General features: G+C 41.6%; 2 protein-coding genes across 3 annotated transcripts in view; one reads left to right on the top strand and one right to left on the bottom strand.

Moving 5' to 3' along the window:
* Positions 1–132: 132 nt before the first annotated feature.
* LOC120803505 (mitochondrial glutamate carrier 1-like) lies at positions 133–5,479 on the top strand. Of its 2 annotated transcripts, none has more exons than XM_040152013.1 (10): positions 133–233; positions 1,145–1,253; positions 1,798–1,923; positions 2,248–2,303; positions 2,647–2,737; positions 2,834–2,949; positions 3,054–3,249; positions 3,350–3,507; positions 3,652–3,727; positions 3,872–5,479. In XM_040152013.1, exons 2-10 carry the CDS (start codon positions 1,231–1,233, stop codon positions 4,029–4,031), a joined length of 1,002 nt encoding a protein of 333 aa, XP_040007947.1. In that variant the 5' UTR covers positions 133–233; positions 1,145–1,230; the 3' UTR covers positions 4,032–5,479. The 2 variants fall into 2 exon arrangements, with proteins under 2 accessions (XP_040007947.1, XP_040007946.1); XM_040152012.1 differs by having other exon boundaries at positions 2,831–2,949.
* A 1,262-nt stretch (positions 5,480–6,741) lies between these two features.
* Positions 6,742–16,909, bottom strand: part of LOC120803511 (tetraspanin-2-like) — a 12,840-nt gene continuing 2,672 nt past the window's right edge. Inside the window, exons 2-8 of the mRNA XM_040152022.1 lie at positions 12,873–12,975; positions 10,400–10,497; positions 10,219–10,293; positions 10,024–10,107; positions 9,848–9,904; positions 9,619–9,702; positions 6,742–9,508 (exon numbers count right to left, since the gene is read on the bottom strand). Coding sequence (XP_040007956.1) covers positions 9,443–9,508; positions 9,619–9,702; positions 9,848–9,904; positions 10,024–10,107; positions 10,219–10,293; positions 10,400–10,497; positions 12,873–12,975 — 567 coding nt within the window. The 3' untranslated portion in view covers positions 6,742–9,442. The remainder of the gene's footprint in view (positions 9,509–9,618; positions 9,703–9,847; positions 9,905–10,023; positions 10,108–10,218; positions 10,294–10,399; positions 10,498–12,872; positions 12,976–16,909) is intronic.

Genomic DNA, 16,909 nt, shown 5'->3' with positions numbered 1-16,909 from the left:
TGGGTTAACAGGCGTTTTGAGACGATTTGGTCCCCTCCCACTTTACAAAAGAAAAGAAAAAAAAAAGTCTTTCCATTGGCCAGGATGTGAGGCCTGAAACGCCCCTGGCTGGCGAGCGCGCTTCCTCGGTCCCTCCAACCGTTCACTGAATCCAGTGCTGCGGGGCCGCGGGGAGGAGGAGCGGGACGCCAGACTTTGCCTCGGCAGCGTTAAATCTTTGACCTCATGCCAAGGTGGGTGGATGCGTGCTCTCACGTTTTGTCAGGCCACCGCCAAGTTTCCCAGTTATTCTTGGTCAGTCTACTGTAGGCCAAGTTAGGGGCCCGTTAGAGGGTCTGCAAAATGCGCAAAATGTGGGCAGGCTTATTCATGTGTAAGGTCAGGGGATACTCAGAGCCGATACAGTTAACTTTCAAAATCGGTCTTACACCTTATTCTGTGGACAACCTGTATCCTTATTAGTTTCAGCCATATTACAGATAGGTTTTACCAGCGGTCACCTAAAAATGATACTAAGACCCCATAGTATTTAGATCTTAACGTGGTAGTAGAAAGTGGTGGTGGCCCTCAGTCCTTTTCTCCCAGACAAAATGACCACTTGTGGCGCTTTCGAGCTGAACTTGACATCCATGTAGGCACATTTTAGAAACAAAAAGATTAAAGGGTGTAAGAAAAGTCATGAGCATTTGAGTTTATTCTTGAAGAGCTTTATTATTGACATGTTTTGAATATGAACGACTCTAGATGTGCAGAATAAAGTTATATCTATGCAGAAGTGATATGAACCAGACATTGTATTGCAGCACCTTTTGCACAGCCAGCATTAGCTCTGTCATCTAACTTGTTGGCTTTTCTTCAATCAAACTGCTCTAAATTTTAATAAGATAGCGGTTGAATAATGAATTTGGACAGAGGCCCCGTTTCGAAAATTGAACTAATTCTCTGACCCAGTGGGCAGGTGTATCCCGGGAAGCTATTTGCATTGTGGTTGGATTTTGGTAAGGTGATGACTGACCCTGGCTCCATTTCTTGGCTGGCAGTGATGGGGGGTGGAGAGTGATGTCAAATTGTATCTGCAGGGCTGGACATGCCTCTCTCTTTATATATATACCCCTGAGCTTCTTCGTACTCTTGCCTTGCTCAGTGTCTCTCAGGGACTCTCAGCCTGCTCTCCCTCTGCGGCCTCCTCCTTTGTGCTGACCAACTTTTGCACTTGGACAACCAAGAACCATGGCCCAGCAACAGCAGATTAGGTATGAACCTGACCAAACCATCCATCATGATATGTAGGCTGCTCGTAGACAAAAATAGGAATAAGGCATGCTTTAATCATTTGGTTCCATTAACTTTATATAGTAAACAGTTCTAGTTTGCAATCTGTTGTTTCTCTGGAAGTAACATGGCCTAGAAGCCTTAGGAAGTGTAATGCCTCATACACATAGGTATATGATGTTTGATTTACTCTGTTGCAAGTTATTTTTGGAGGACCAGATTCCCAGAGGCAGTCATTCTGTATCCAGTTCTGTTGCAATGCGCACACACACACACACACACACACACACACACACACACACACACACACACACACACACACTTTAAAAGGCATAATGAATTACCTTCCCGCACAGATAACGTCCTTAATCTTGTGCTTCAGATGACAAATCCTTGTACTGCTTCAGTTCAGTTTCAGCATGTATTGTCACTTTACTTGAGAATGCCCCATCTTACTCTAGTCTAAATGTAGTAAGAATAGTAGGAATGATTATGTGCATGTCTGTTTGACTTGTCCTTGAACAGCCTCCCAGCCAAACTGATCAATGGAGGGATTGCAGGCATGGTAGGAGTCACCTGTGTGTTTCCAATTGACCTGGCCAAGACCCGCTTGCAGAACCAGCGCAGCGGGCAGCAACTCTACAAGAACATGTAAGGCCCCACAGTCGGCAAAAGGAAGATCACCCCTTCCATTTCATGTGTACTATCAAAACGTTGATATTGTGTACTTAATTAAGTGGACAGATAATGGCCTTTTCACCTTCAGTAATAACTTTTAGAGTAGGCTGTCTCTCTGTGGTCAGTGATAGATTTATTTCAAAGTATCAAGCTTGAAAAACTGAGCTCCTGTCCCCATGTTGGGAACAAGCTATATACACTCTATTTTGTGATAGCAAAACATAATTTGACATGGTAGCAGAATATACTATGACAACCTTGTCTGCATAGCTAATATACTTCTCTTTTTTTCTTCAGGATGGATTGCCTGATAAAGACAGTCAAATCTGAAGGCTACTTTGGCATGTATAGAGGTAAGACTAGTCAGACTGTCCATACGTGCCTTTTTTAATATGTGATCGTTGAATAGTCACTTTGAATGATATATACGTACTGGGCAGTTAGCCTACTTTTGTTCGAGTTTACATAACTTAGATTGGTGTCTGTTTGACAACCTCTTTGATCCAGTGAGTGGAATTGGTTTAATTCACAGACTGTAAAGTTGTTATACCTAATTTACTGTTATATTAAATAAATATTAATTTCTTCTATGCAATGTGTGCTATCAAACTGCTGAATGCATATGGTTCAGTGAGAGCGGTTGAGTTTTCATTTAATTAGAATCCAGTTTGTCATGAGCAGTGCTTGTTGTTGCAGGTGCTGCAGTAAATCTCACCCTCGTAACCCCAGAGAAGGCCATCAAGCTAGCTGCTAATGACTTCTTCCGCCACCAGTTGAGCAAGGATGGGTGAGTGGTAGCACTGAAAGATATAAGATTCTTGTAATGCAATTTCATTTCTGGTTTTTAACTTTGGTTTTTACTTGGTGTCTGTGTCTTCAGTAGCAGGTTAACAGTGTTCAAGGAGATGTTGGCAGGATGCTGTGCAGGAATGTGCCAGGTCATTGTCACCACACCCATGGAGATGCTCAAGATCCAGCTGCAGGATGCTGGCAGGCTAGGTAATTACAAGAACAGCACAATAGATTACCTGCATCAAATAATGCTTTGGGTTGTTACTATTTACGCCCTGGAGAAAAACTATATGTTTCCTTTTTTCTGCTAGCGGCCCAGCAGAGGGTGATGCCTAGTGTGGTAACGACTCTGAAGATAGCGGGGACCAGTGCTGTTCTTAGCCGTTCTTACAACACCACCCCTGCGCCTCAAGTCATACGAGTGTCTGCCACACAGATCACTAGAGACCTGCTGAGGACCAACGGAGTCACGGGACTGTACAGGGGACTCGGGGCCACATTGATGAGGTGAGATGGGATTTAATCCTTGATCTTGCTTAACTGGTTTTCCTTCTTCTGTCAATGATCTCTTGACGTAGTGAGCATGCCTGTTTTGTTGCCTTTCCAGGGACATCCCGTTCTCCGTTGTGTACTTCCCTCTTTTCGCACATCTCCACCAGCTCGGTCAGCATTCATCTGAAGACCCATCTGTACCCTTCTATTGGTCCTTCATGTCTGGCTGCTTGGCTGGTTGTGTCGCTGCAGTGACTGTCAGCCCTTGTGACGGTGAGGGACTCTGTCTATGCAGATGACTGGTCAATGTTTGGGGGACTGGGGACTGAACACCAGTTTAATTTTAACTGAAATTTTATGTTTCACAGATCTTTATAAATTCTCAACTAAAATAAGGTTTGTTTATATCTTTTGCAGTGATCAAAACAAGGCTACAATCACTCAAAAAAGGAGCTAATGAGGAAACCTACAATGGAGTGGTGGACTGTGTCAGGTAATCATACTTTTATCACTGGATTCCCAGCAAATTTATCTGGGATGAATCTCAGTATCATCAAGGATTGTGCCTTTCCGTGACCAGGGATGATGTGAATGGCACTAGTTTCATGCTAACCCTGCGCTCTCTCCTCCATTACAGAAAGATCCTGAGAAAGGAGGGGCCTGGAGCGTTCCTCAAGGGGGCCAGTTGCCGGGCCCTGGTAATTGCTCCACTCTTTGGCATTGCCCAGGTTGTGTACTTTGTAGGAGTTGGAGAGTTCCTGCTCGGGTACACGCCCTACAACATCTACTCTGCATAAACAAGCTGTTTCCTAGTCTTTCTGCCGCCTCATTAAATTACAGGCAGCTATGGACCCAGCTCTCTATTACTGTGTACCTCTTTATTGTTGGAGGTTTCAGAGTAAAACGCTAAAGGGACCAAAGAGATGCCATTTTATTTCGAAATGGTTTCAAATTATGCCTTTAGCATGACTCTCTCCTATTTAGAGATGGAGATTGAAATGTACCTGTCCGTATGGACTTCAGTGGAGCTTATGGCAAGAAAAGACTAGCCTCCCTCACTGAGTGACTTGATAGTCTAACATTGGTCATCATTTCACCCATATCAGACTTGATTTTTACTCCTGTGGCACCAAACCTATCCCTGTTTCCTTAGGTCAAGCCCTACCCCTAAATGTACCCCGTATCACTTACCCGTCACAGTAATTCTAACCTGCATATCTCTCCAACTGTGCCATCTTGGGATTCACTGTATGTGATGGCTGTTACACGGTGTTGCAAAAGAGACCTGAGTTTGCCAAGGAGCACCAAGTAACAACCGCAGAATCTTGAAACTTTACTTGAATAGCTTCAATCCTGTTTTAAAGGGTTAGATGTGAGACTGGGCCATGGATGTTGATCCTGGTCTATGTACATAGTGTATTTGTTTTAAAAGTATATATAATTTGGTAAATAACCTCTATCACAAAATGATTGCCACATGCTGTTCTCCAAACAACTTTGCCGGGAAGAGACCTGATAGCTTATAACGAAGCATTTGGACTGCCTCCTATCCACTGGTATGCCATACAGGGATTCTGTGTTGCATTACTGTGTGTTACCAGGAGTGGTTTCTGTGCCTCTAAATAGTGCTCTTTAAATAGTTGCTCACAAGACAACAGCTTTCCATAGAAGCTTTCTGGTGTTTGTTCTGGCAAATAATTGTGGTTGAGGTGTTTGGGGTTTTTACTGGGCACTGTGAATCAGTCTGTGGCAGCCTACACAACTCTGACTATGTAACTTGTAGGCTTAAACTCTGCAGCTAAATAGCTAAATAAGGCCTTCTGCAGTTGACTTTGGAGAGCAGCTTTTTATGGTGGTAAACTAGAGTTATGGTGGACAAGACTTTTGGGACCAAGTCGTCTGGGGAAAAAAGAAAGTGCAACATGACCTACATGTAGCCCCTTTCTCTGTGTTGACTGTGGTTGTCTGTGACTGGTCAGGTTTTCTTGTCAGTTAGAGACAGAAGAACTCACACACTTGTATCATGTAAGGCATTTAGAAGCAGAAGAGAGTCCGTTGTTTAGCTGCACTCTTTCTTCTGGAAAATTTAAATATATAAATGTAAATGTGGCCTGTATTTTTCAAATTTTCTCAAACTCTAAGTTAAATTCAAATTAAGGACAGTTGGAGAATTTTTCAACCAGTTGAGAGGATAATTATTTATTTACGTTCATTTTAGAATTACGCATGTAAATACAGATTTCTAAATGCTGAATAAATATTTATAAATGGAGTGTTTATTTGTGTTATTTGTGGAGTGTGTGTAGCCTGAAGCATTGCATATTATAGTCGACAATAACAAAGGTGGAACTCCTTCATTCATGTAGTCTCAGGTAGGGCTATCGGAAACAAGCAGCGGGGCTGACTGCATACGCTACAGTACTTTTTCTGATGCAAGCTTGAAAGGTGTTACCCTACTCCTCTACACATGCATCACTGGCATGGGTAAGCTTGGGTCGGTAAAAATGCTCATGCTGCAGTGTTGGGGTAACTCTACACTGGGTAGTCCTTGAGCCTCCGCTGGCATCGCACGCATAACGATCCCCCTCAACTAAATATTCAGCTGTCCTTTAAGCTCAAGTGCAGAAAGGTGAAACACTGACATGAGACTCATGCGACTAAACCTGGAAACCTACTTAATCACAGGGGATATCAAATACATTCAGCTGGGAGGAAATATAAAAGAAATCACTTTACGATGTATGAAGTTATCAGTCTGAATTTGTTTCTAAAACAATTTTATCTTAAATTTTACATTTAATATTTTTCATTCTTCACAAGCGACATTAAAACTACTATCTGCTTAAATATAACTAATTCTCACCACTCCAGCACCCTGTTCCCCGTACTATAAATTACTACAGCCATGTAGTGCTGGCCTTCCTGGAGATCAGGTGATTCCTTCTAAATTCTTACCTACAACCACAGTATACACTCCTGAATTTAGAATCTTCTACATTTTTATGTTTTGTTCCAGCACTGCACGTTTGGTGATAACTCACCATTTTCACAAAGGATCCGATCAAAGTACCAGCCTGTGTAAACTACATGTGGCTATGTGTGGAGGTTGTATTTCTGTAATGGAGAGGACTGGAAGTGGACTTACCAGTATGTCTTCAGGGCCTGAAACCAAGCAGCAAGAAGGGTGTGTGACTCGGGCTGTGTGTGTAATGGTGGATTCTGATGCTGGCTGATGTCTTTGATGCTAAGAGAATTCACAAGTTATTAAATATAGAAAAATCTCATATTAAGCTACTTGTAAGAATCAGAAACGCAAATGCAAAAATACTTTTAATTATTAATTATTAACCAAGAGCTGATTCTGTTATTTTGCCAAGCGCACCACCTTTGACCTTTTTACTAGTTTACATGGTTATTTGGACAAATATGATGGCTAACTGTAAACTGATGAAGTCAGAATACGTAAGCCTCTGTGATGAAAGAAGGGAAACTCTTACAAATGAAGATCTGTGAAACTTAAAAAGCTTTATTAAACTTCAATCACCTATCTTCCTGAGAAGCCTGGAATGGTATTAAAATAAATTAACACACAATCAACTATGAAAGGCTCGACGGTACAATACATCTCCAGATTTGCTCAAACAAGTATAACCGTGGAACACACCGACAGTATTGTGGATTGAGTAGCACTAAACTGTTCCTAGTTCATCATACTTTAACTCCTCAGAGCCTCTGAAGTGACGTACTAGTGACTCTGTTGTGTCATCTCACAGTAAACACTGCCGACTGGCATCCCTACAGCCTGAAGTGGTAAGCAGCCTTCGTTGTCTCCTCACGTACGTAACGCCACACTGGAGCAGGAGTAATATATACAAGTGCTTGCGTCCCATATAGTTTGATCATCTGGACTTCGTCAACATTAAGATTATTGTTTTGAGTCCTCAGAATACATTTTATTAGTACCAAGAGGCTTTTGAAATAGTTGGAAGAGAAACTGTTGCTTTCACCAGCTCTCTTGGCTGAGAGGACACAGTCGAGCCATATGTGCTACTCGTCCAATGTATATGACAGTTAATTGCAGTCCAACTCTACAAACGTATGTACAGTTTTGCTATGTTCAGACAGCCTGTTGTTCAAAAATAGAGTTGTTATCAAAGAAAGGCACGTTAAGAAACTGTTTTGGCTGTGTGGATCTGCCTTGACTACACTGTCATTACTACAACACTGTAAAACTACTGCAAGCCTCTGTCTACACACAGAATGTTAAATAGTAACTATCACATCAGCCAGAAATAATGTACAGCTACAAAAAAAAATAAAAAATAAAAAACTAATACCCAAACATATTTACATACTGGAGTCCTGACACCGGGAATAAACCCTTCATATTCATTCTTCACGCAGTGGCCTGATTTAACTTGGGCAAATGGAAGTGATTTCAGGTGGGGTATTTCTTTTCACCCAATCCTATCTGCTGAGGTTAATAAACTTTTTTTTGTTGTTGTTGTGGGTGGTGTACGTTTAAGGCACACATGGGGAACAAGATGGAAGTGGGAAGAGATCAAATGCCTGACTCGAATAACATAATTTCGCTGTCACAGTGCCTGTTTTCAGTATGTGTTTAGCCTGAAGACATGTCCACATGATCTGGGTCTTGACATATAGTCAACAGAAGTTCAAGGGGTACTCTCTTAAGTAAGAGAGCATATATATTATCAGGGGTAGGAAGTGGTATTTATGTTACCGCGTTGCACCACCAAACAGATGAGGGGCTTTTCCTTTGGGATGAAAACAGAATTTGGTTTTAACTAAGCAGGCGTTTGGTTGTTTTTAAAATCATCTTTCTTATGCAAATCATGTATACTTAACATTTTAAATGTTTTGATGTACAGTGCTTTTCCTACCACTACACGCAGTTATTCCATTAATTTCTGCACAATAGAGGACTCTTGAAACTTGCTTGAGTTGTTTAATCCACCATAGTCAACATTTCTTAAACATACCAGTATTGTTTTCAAAATTGTTATCTTTTATTGTCAAGTGTGTATGATTTGTAGTAAATGGAGAAAAACAGGCAAACCCAGTGGTGTGTTCATTTAAAGGAATAGTTTGATATTTTGGGAAATATGCTTCCTTGCCAAAGAGTTAGAAGAGAAGATTGATAGCACTTTCATGTTTGTATGGCAAATATAAGGCTACGGCCGTCATCTCGTCAGCTTCGAATAAAAACTAGACACAGGGGGAAACAGATAGTTTGGCTCTGTCCAAAGGTAAGAAAATCTGCCTAAAAAGATCCACACAGAGCCAGGCTAGCTATTTCCCCTGTTTCCAATCTTTGTGCTGAGCTAATATTTACTATACAGACATGAAAGTGCTTTCAATCTTCTGTCTGGCGGCAAGAAATTGAATGAGAGTATTCCCCAAAATATTGAACTATTCCTGTAAGATAACTGTGGATTTTCCTTGCAAAGACCAACCTGTGTTGATAGCACAGTTCACAGAGTGTGTGTATGCTGTATGTGTCGGAGTAAGACCCCTTTGGCTGCACGATGGATGCATTCTCAGCACATTCACTGGCCATTCCCTCTCTCGACACTCCACTCCGATTCCACCAATCAGGACTCCCTATGAGATGCCAAACAACCTTTTTTCCGGCTCTGGTCTCACGTAACACAACATTGCTGTATTTATGTGTATGTGCTCATCCGTGTGTGTCTTGATTTCTGTGTGCACACATAAGCAAACTCAGCTGCTTTCACCTCAGATTGCTCTCTCGGGCATAAGTTTCCCACAGCTGTGGGCTCAGTGTCACTGCTGTGTAAAAAAGCACTGACACTTCTGCGACAGTATGTGTGTTAAAATTTGTAGTGGCAGCCAAATGGCCATGAGGAAAAACAATCTGACAGATTGTCAGGGCAACATCAGAAACTATACTGCTCCCACTGGATATGTGAATGGTGTAGGTAATAAGCAGACTGTTATGGAAGGTAGAGTCTGCTACTTGGCTTGTGATGGCAAATAAATAAAGACAATTTCAGAGAAAATGGAAGACCAGGCCAGGAGAATTGGGTTGACCACCACGCTGGAATGGAATTTTTAGAACAGTGTCAATTTCCTGGGTCCCTGGGTGGAAGATTGACAGGGGTTGACATTTGATCTGAAGGCTGTACAGTCTCTCAGGGGTGGGTGAAGGAGGGTTGGATCCAGCTTAGATGACCTCCCTGCTGTTGCGAATGGCACAACAGAGAACCATACTGAAGATCATCCCAATGATCTGTTGAGAGGGAGGAAGTTTTTTTTTTTTTTTTTTTAAATAAAATCATTCTCAATCACAATCTGTGTGTAACTGTGTGTGTTATCAACTCTTCTCAGAACCTGACTCACCATGACTCCAGCGATGCCGATGCCCACATACCCGATGATGTAGAGTTTACTGTTAAAGAATTCCTTGATGCCTGTCTCACAGTCCTGCAAACCAAAGATAAGAGGAGGAAAGCAGTATTAAGTTCAAGTGAACCAGGATGTTTTGCATGGCACCCAGACTCATTCATTCAACAACAAAGGGGCAGAATTGAATTTCCATCCTGAGTCTGGAGCTCGTGAAAGATCTTACCTTGGTATCTGGTTGGGGATCAGGGCAGGGGTTTGCTGAGGTTCCACAACAGTTCAGCTGAAAGTGGAAAAAAATAGCATAAGAGGATGAAACATATTACAAGTACATGCAAAATTCCTTGTAGTAATGCTATTTTTCTGCCAAAAGTTACCATAAATCTATTTTTTTTTACATACTACTTTCTGGTATGAGATGATCAAAGTGCTGTTATTGTTTTCATTGTAAGTTGTTGCGTAGAAGTTCTGAACGTCTTCAATTATCTGTGTGAAAGAGGAAAAGTGAATGACGCGGTGCAATCAGGATTTATCACAATTATCGCAGTACGCAAAAACATTATATTAACTAATCTAGCCGTGAAAAAATAAACGTACCTTGTCTTTGTTTAAGAATCCAAACACTCCTGCTGCCACCTCAGCTCCAAAGATGATCAACAAACAGGCAAAGAACTGAAAAGATCCAAAAGGGATAGTAAGTAATCGGTACTTGTGAAAAGTATATGGGTGCATTCCAGTTCAGTTTTTGCCCACGTTTTTTGTGTGCATTTGTACTCACTGAACCCAGCAGGCACTGAGATTCCCGCACAGCTCCGCAGCAGCCGAAGAAACCAACCAACATCACCAGGCTACCAGCACCAATCAGTATATACACACCTGGGGGAACAGGGAAGATTCTATACATTAACATAATAAAGATACATCAGCCTAAAAAGGTGCGTTCACTTTGCTTCTGTGGGTTGATTCACCACTACATGTCTGACAAAATGCTCAGCTTTTCTCTTTTAGTTCACCTGGCAATTTTAATTTACTGAGTCACCAGCAGGGGGTAGCAAGGACTATGAACTGAAACAGTCACTGTCTACAGTAGATTGCCAGGCAGAACTCAGACAGTGGCATCAACATTTCAGACTGTACTATTTCTGTGGTGAGCTGAACAAATGGCAGCCAAGTGACTGGTGCTTTGTCAGATCCTTTTTTTAAAGTGGACCCACTTGTCGTGCCATTTAATAGGGTCCTCATATGAGATGCCTCGTAAAAAGGCCTTGTTAGCGTGAGCCTGTTTTAGGGGGAGCTCTATATGGGAAGCTTCATGTCCTTTAGATGCCTTTCCACTCGTTAGGAAATGCACATCATGGGTCGGTCTGAGGGGAGGAACTCGGCAACAGATTGGTTCCACAAGTTTGCTCTCATACAGGTTGGGTCTGTTGCAAGACGACAGCTCTGCAGAGGACAGGCTGAGAGAGGACGCATCAGCCCCCAGGTAATGTGGGCTCAGGTGGAATGATAGCCAGCTTGAGGTGTTAAATGATCGGTTAGCAGGCTGAGGAGCTTTTAACTGACAAGTAAAGCTGCTGTATCCACACAACTTAACTAGATGCTGTTTTATACTTTCAAAGAAGACTGCACTGGTTTTGTCCTTGGATAGCTCTTAGCCTGAAGTTGTTCTCATTTTCTTATCATACGACATTTCAAAGTACTAAGAAGTTATGTCTGGGCCTGATGCCATGGGAACGAGGCATAGCAACTGTTGAGCGCTCTCAGCTGTCAAAGCCATGTGTAGCACTATACTCTCAGAGGACCTGACAGAAGCCACTCATCCTCAGTCAAACTGCATGGACATCTGCGTCTTAGTTCACACAAACACACAGACAGACACACACACACACAAACACACTTGTCTACCATTACACAACGTTATCACTATAAACAGTACAGCTGGATTTGGAAAAGAAAATAAAGTACCAATCAGGAACAGAATAGTTTAATGTGTAGACGGTAGAAATAACTGACATCTACGTAAGTATCACACAAACCACTTTGTGATGGGAGTGGATGTTAAAGAGTAATCCCACACTGTATGGCTAAACACTGCTCTCGTCTTCTTCTCAAATTCTGCACTGTCATTTCATTTGACGTCCCAATTTGTTTTTAATACAAAATTTCGCCATGGATCCCCATCTGTTTCTATGACTGTCCTCCTCCATATGGCTTTTTAACTGTCCCTACTCCTCCCCTATGTCTCTCTCTTTCCATCTGGGCAGGGTGACTGGATAGAAAGGTGGTTAGCGGCCATGTGGTTTTCCTTGCGTATTTATGCTCCATGTAAAGCACTTATTTCCTGTTTTTCACACTAATCTCCAGATTTCTAATAATAGAAAAAGTGTGAGATCATGTTGAATTCTGACATTTATATGTGTATGGCAAAACGTACTGGGGCAAACTAGGACAATCAGAAACGTAAAGTACATTCACACATTAAAAGACAGACTTGTGTAGAAGCAGTGGATACTTGTCCTTTACACCCAATTTCTGTGCGTGTGTGGGCTTTTATATGTGGTAATGGAGTGTGTATTTGTGTGTATGTGCGTGTACGTGGAGGGAAGCCTGTGGTAGGAATACCCCCTCCAACACAGACATTTATTCATAGGCAAAGGGAGTTGCACGAAACGTGTCAATAAACAATTTTAAAGCACTTCAATAGGCTGAGAATGACAGAGATGAGGGCAGCATGACATTGACCAGGTTTTTGATACGTATGTAGTTTACTTAAAAATGATACGGCAATACAAAGTTTTAATTTTCAGAATTTTTATAAAGAAAAGTCACAATCAAATGTCAATCTTCGATAAATGCCACATTATCTTCAATACAGCAAAATAAGGAGAATGGGCCTTAAATTTCCACTTTCCATTGATGATATCTAGTCAGCATAAAACTTTAATTGCTGATACTTCATATTGAAACAACCGCATTTTCCTTGGCCCATTTAGAGTGGTTTCCCTGCAGCATATATTTGAAACACAAAACCAAGTTGTGCTTTACAAGAAAAACAACCCAATGCGGTGACAAAAACACAATTTATCATTTCAAGTTGACAACAGCACTTCCACAGATTTTCGACAAAATCTTTGGTGAATTATTCAACACCTGTATTGAATCAATGGCCTTGTGTTGAATGTAATTGCGACACACCCACACTGTTTGTACATTGACTGTGGAGATCACCTGAGGTGTGTTATAGCACTCACCAATGAAGAAGGTGTCTGGAGCCTTATCGCCATTGAGCAGAGCCACAGTTTCTGGGTCAAAACGCAGCCACAGCCCCACTGCCAGAACAAAGGATCCCATCAACTGAAGGGAGATAGGACAGAAAGACATACAATGAGCTATACTACATGTTTATTACAGAAAGAAATGCAGAGAAAAGACAGACAAATGATCAACAAGTGGTCTGCAGTCATGCACTCTCGAGACTTGTGTGCATGCAGGCTTTAATTATAACCAAACCCTGATAAATACCAACTGTACTCCCTGACTAGTCTTCCCTCATGCTCCTTTCTTCCCATTCTGGTTGAAGGATTAATAATCATTATATTGGCACATGGCTTCCACATTCATCACAAATGCTATGCCTTTTTCACCTTAAGTACAAAAGTGGAAGTGCATTTTTTTCTGGACTTCAGAGGGCTTGCTCTTTTGCGTTCCCTAAATGTGATTTTCCACATAACTACAGCGAATTGTGCTGTGGAGTTTCGCCTCCAGCCCTCCACCCTTTGCACGTGGCTAACAGAGTTTCATTAAGAGATGGTTAAGATAAACTTTCATATTCTGTGTAAAACAATTGGTCTGACAATGTGTCTACAACATGGGTGGATCATTTAAGTGTTCTAGATCAATAGATCTCAGCAAAATGCAACGTATGTAGCTCTGAAACACCCCTTAGGGAGCTCTGGTCTCCCAGTAGGGAGAAAATGACCCGCTTGCCTGAGGGCAGCAGTGTGGCACCTTGAGAACTTAAACAGGCTCTCCTGTTTGCTTGGAGATGTGGTTACATTTTGCTCATATTTTCCTTCATCTAAACCACCATCAGTATACATCGAACAAAATCGTACTTCCCGCAATGATCTCTCTTTTTGGGGAGAAGTGACGACAGAACAAAAAAAAAATTTAAAAAAATTGTTTTTTAAAGCGGTCAGACGACCTTGAAGTAAATGCTTCTTTCCAGAGATCTGAGATGCTCTCAAGGGCAGAGAGCGTGGTGGGTGCTCTGCTGACAGATCAATACTGAGAGGTTTTAACGATCACTGAGCCCGTGCCCGCTGAGGATAAGCCAGTCTAAAAAGCTTTTTGAGCTGAGCTTCCATTGATAGTGTCTATGTGTGTGTATGTGTGTAGAGAAATAAAATGATTCGTCTAAATGGATAGTATTTAGGAGTGCTTGTCACATGGTCACTCTGTGTCCTAGATTTCAGAATTTAGGTAGACTGCTGTTTGTGCAACTGCTTGTTTCTGTGTCCCTGAGCTCTGTTAAGTGAATTTATTTTGAAAAACAAACCCTGTTGCCAAATTCAGGCTAAAACAAACTGTTCCATGTCTGTCTCTTAATTTTACTTTCTGACCTATTGTTTACCAAATCTACTCCACCCTTTTCTGGTTCTACAGTTTCTCCTATTTTGGTCTTTTTATTCTGTATCTCATCCTCAACCTCACTGTCTACACTCCTCTCCTCCTCCACCCCAGGTCCACAGGCTTTTTTTTATGGCGTTGGTCTGAAGTAAAACCAGTACCTCCGTTGTAAAGCATCAGAATGGGACTGGTGTCGGGAAGCTAGCTTCCTCCCAGACTGAGGATTTAGTTTTATGCGCGGTGATGTATAGGACAGCTGAGTTCTTGGGGGTTCAGGATTAGCAGGTCTAAAGCACATTGAAGGGAAGGCTACAGATCTGTAGATTTACTGTACCAGGCTGGATCGGTCCAGCGAGGGGCTCTGGATCTATTTAAAACTGATTTTTGCCAGAACACCTGATGGTGCGATGGTGTTGGTGGAGGTGTGGACTGTTTCCCCCTGAGTTGTGAACATATGCACCCACTGCTAGAAGAGCTCCCAAGCTATTGTAGATTGTGTTAGTGCTGTATGGAGGAGCAGGTGGTAGTTTCACAGTTGAAAAGAGCTTAGAGCTTAGCCAAACCTCATTACTATTATGGCTACATTTAAAAGCCTTTTCTAAACCAGATGCATAGATGGGTCTCATTTTAAAACCGAGGGGGTGGGGGGTACATCCAACACTGCCATAAGTAGCTGACATACTAAATAGATTCACGAGGCACTCCTGAGCCTGCCTATCCCAGTGGTCCCATTAGCCCCATCACTGCTTACACAACCCCCCTGCCTCAGCCCCCCACTTCGTCTGCCATCATTACCCAGGCTGACAACAGACACATCCCTCCCGCCTCCCTGCTTCTTTACCTCCCAAATCTACCCACCCTTGCCCTCTGACTTATCTCCGTGTATCCCCCTCTTCTACCCCACCTCATCTCACTCCCTCCCTCCCAACCTCACCCAAAGGACAAAGACCCACTGTCTCCCTGTGACTATATGCTTTGGCACACAATAGCAGGGAAACAGGCAGACACAATGAAAGACAGAATGATTGAGGGAAGGGAGAGAGGAAAAGAGAGAAGAAGTCTTAAGAGGACCCATCATCTTTTTTCTTTGGCCGTGGACAGACTATAAGAGCACGTTGTCCATAGACAAGGATAAAACTCTAACCTGTGTTCTATATAGGTCCTGTATAGCTCATATGTCCTCTCTTTCTGTCCTAACACCCGTGAAGACGGTTTGTATGTCTGGATATTCCTCGAGAGGGATGGACATCTCTGTTTCAAACCTTTATTGAGGTACTTTTGTGGTATAAGGCCTACTTTTTAACAGTGCAGTTAAATAGACTTTTTGTGAGGGGAATTTCCATGCGAACGGGCTGAGCTGACACAGGGCTGTGGTCTTGGTCAGAGACAGTCTGCAGCATTATCCACTTTCTAGGTTAGACCTTATTTTTCTACAGTCTTACGGTAAATTAAAACAAAAGCGGTATATGAAAGTAAAACAGTTGTAAACAAACTCTTTAAATCCAGCAGTAATTGGTTAGTGATTAAAGCTTGACAAAAATAGTTTCTGTCTGGCATATGTTTATGAAAACAGATCCAAGTGCACATTAAAACTGATGGGCAGAAGGAAAGTGTAAAGAGGAGTGAGATAATTATGGGTGGAGTAAATCCCATAGTACTCTTCCACAGGGCGAGGGTGGGGGAGTGTAGTGGCACACATCAACATCCACAACACAGACAGATATGTTCGGGGGGCTGAACATTGGAAGAATATTTCGTTTCAGCGTTAATGCTGATTTTAAATACAGTACCTTAAATCTTTAAATTCCTTTGAAGTCCTTTAAATTTCAGCTAATGTGTTGTGTAGTGTTATGCACAGAATTAAAAAAAAAAAATCTCAACACTGTCATTTTTGAAAAACAAACTATTTCTTCACAAAAGAAATAAAAAAAATCTGATGTTACTTTCTTGCTTTACAGGTATTTTAAAGTTTGTTTATTATATTAATTTAGTTTATTTGACAACGAACAAGATTACATCCCAGCTGTTTTTTGTAAGCGGTAAAGTCAATTGCATCAGTTGTGGTCTTTAAATATTAATATCCACTATAACTCAAATTTTCAACATAACAAATAAACTCCTGCCAATTAAAATCTAACTGTAAGATCAGTTACACAAGCCCCTGTACTGTATACACGTAATTTGCAAAGTACTGGGGAGCCTGTAATTAATTATGCATGCCTTTGATAAGTCATCCATCCTGGAAAAATAAACATAATCAGATTGGCCCTACACCAGACTTGATGTCACAAGATTCAAACAATCCCTATACATAAACTGAGGCTGTCTGTCATAGACATGATTGCCCAACATAAGATATTATCCATGATAAGCTCCATAAAATATTTGGTACTTTGGGTTAAAAAGTTGTATTATGATATAATATTTACTGAGAATGTTTTACACAATACAGGGTAAGATTTAAAATAAGATTTGAAAGCTTCAATAGGTTAAAAAGCAGCTATTTTTATTAAACATAGTGTTGGTTCCCCTGAGAAGACGCCGCTGCCGTACTTAGACCTCATGCTCATAAAGAAGAGGAGCTACGTGGTTGTTGACTGAAACTTTTGCTCTTTCGAGAAATTAACGCAATGCAAGCAATGCAGCAAACAATCGTAAG

This window comes from Xiphias gladius, chromosome 18 (assembly GCF_016859285.1).
Source record: "Xiphias gladius isolate SHS-SW01 ecotype Sanya breed wild chromosome 18, ASM1685928v1, whole genome shotgun sequence".
Classification (NCBI taxonomy): domain Eukaryota; kingdom Metazoa; phylum Chordata; class Actinopteri; order Istiophoriformes; family Xiphiidae; genus Xiphias; species Xiphias gladius.
Note: the sequence above shows the minus strand (reverse complement) of the source record. Positions and strands in the feature narration are given on the sequence as shown.

What these genes read in the sequence shown, in the direction of transcription:
- LOC120803505 (XM_040152012.1), top strand. Translation starts at nt 1,231, where the DNA reads ATGGCCCAGCAACAGCAGATTAG. An exon ending in CTCGGGGCCACATTGATGAG is followed by an intron (nt 3,250 to 3,349) that starts GTGAGATGGGAT and finishes TTGCCTTTCCAG; the next exon opens with GGACATCCCGTTCTCCGTTG. An exon ending in GGAGTGGTGGACTGTGTCAG is followed by an intron (nt 3,728 to 3,871) that starts GTAATCATACTT and finishes CCTCCATTACAG; the next exon opens with AAAGATCCTGAGAAAGGAGG.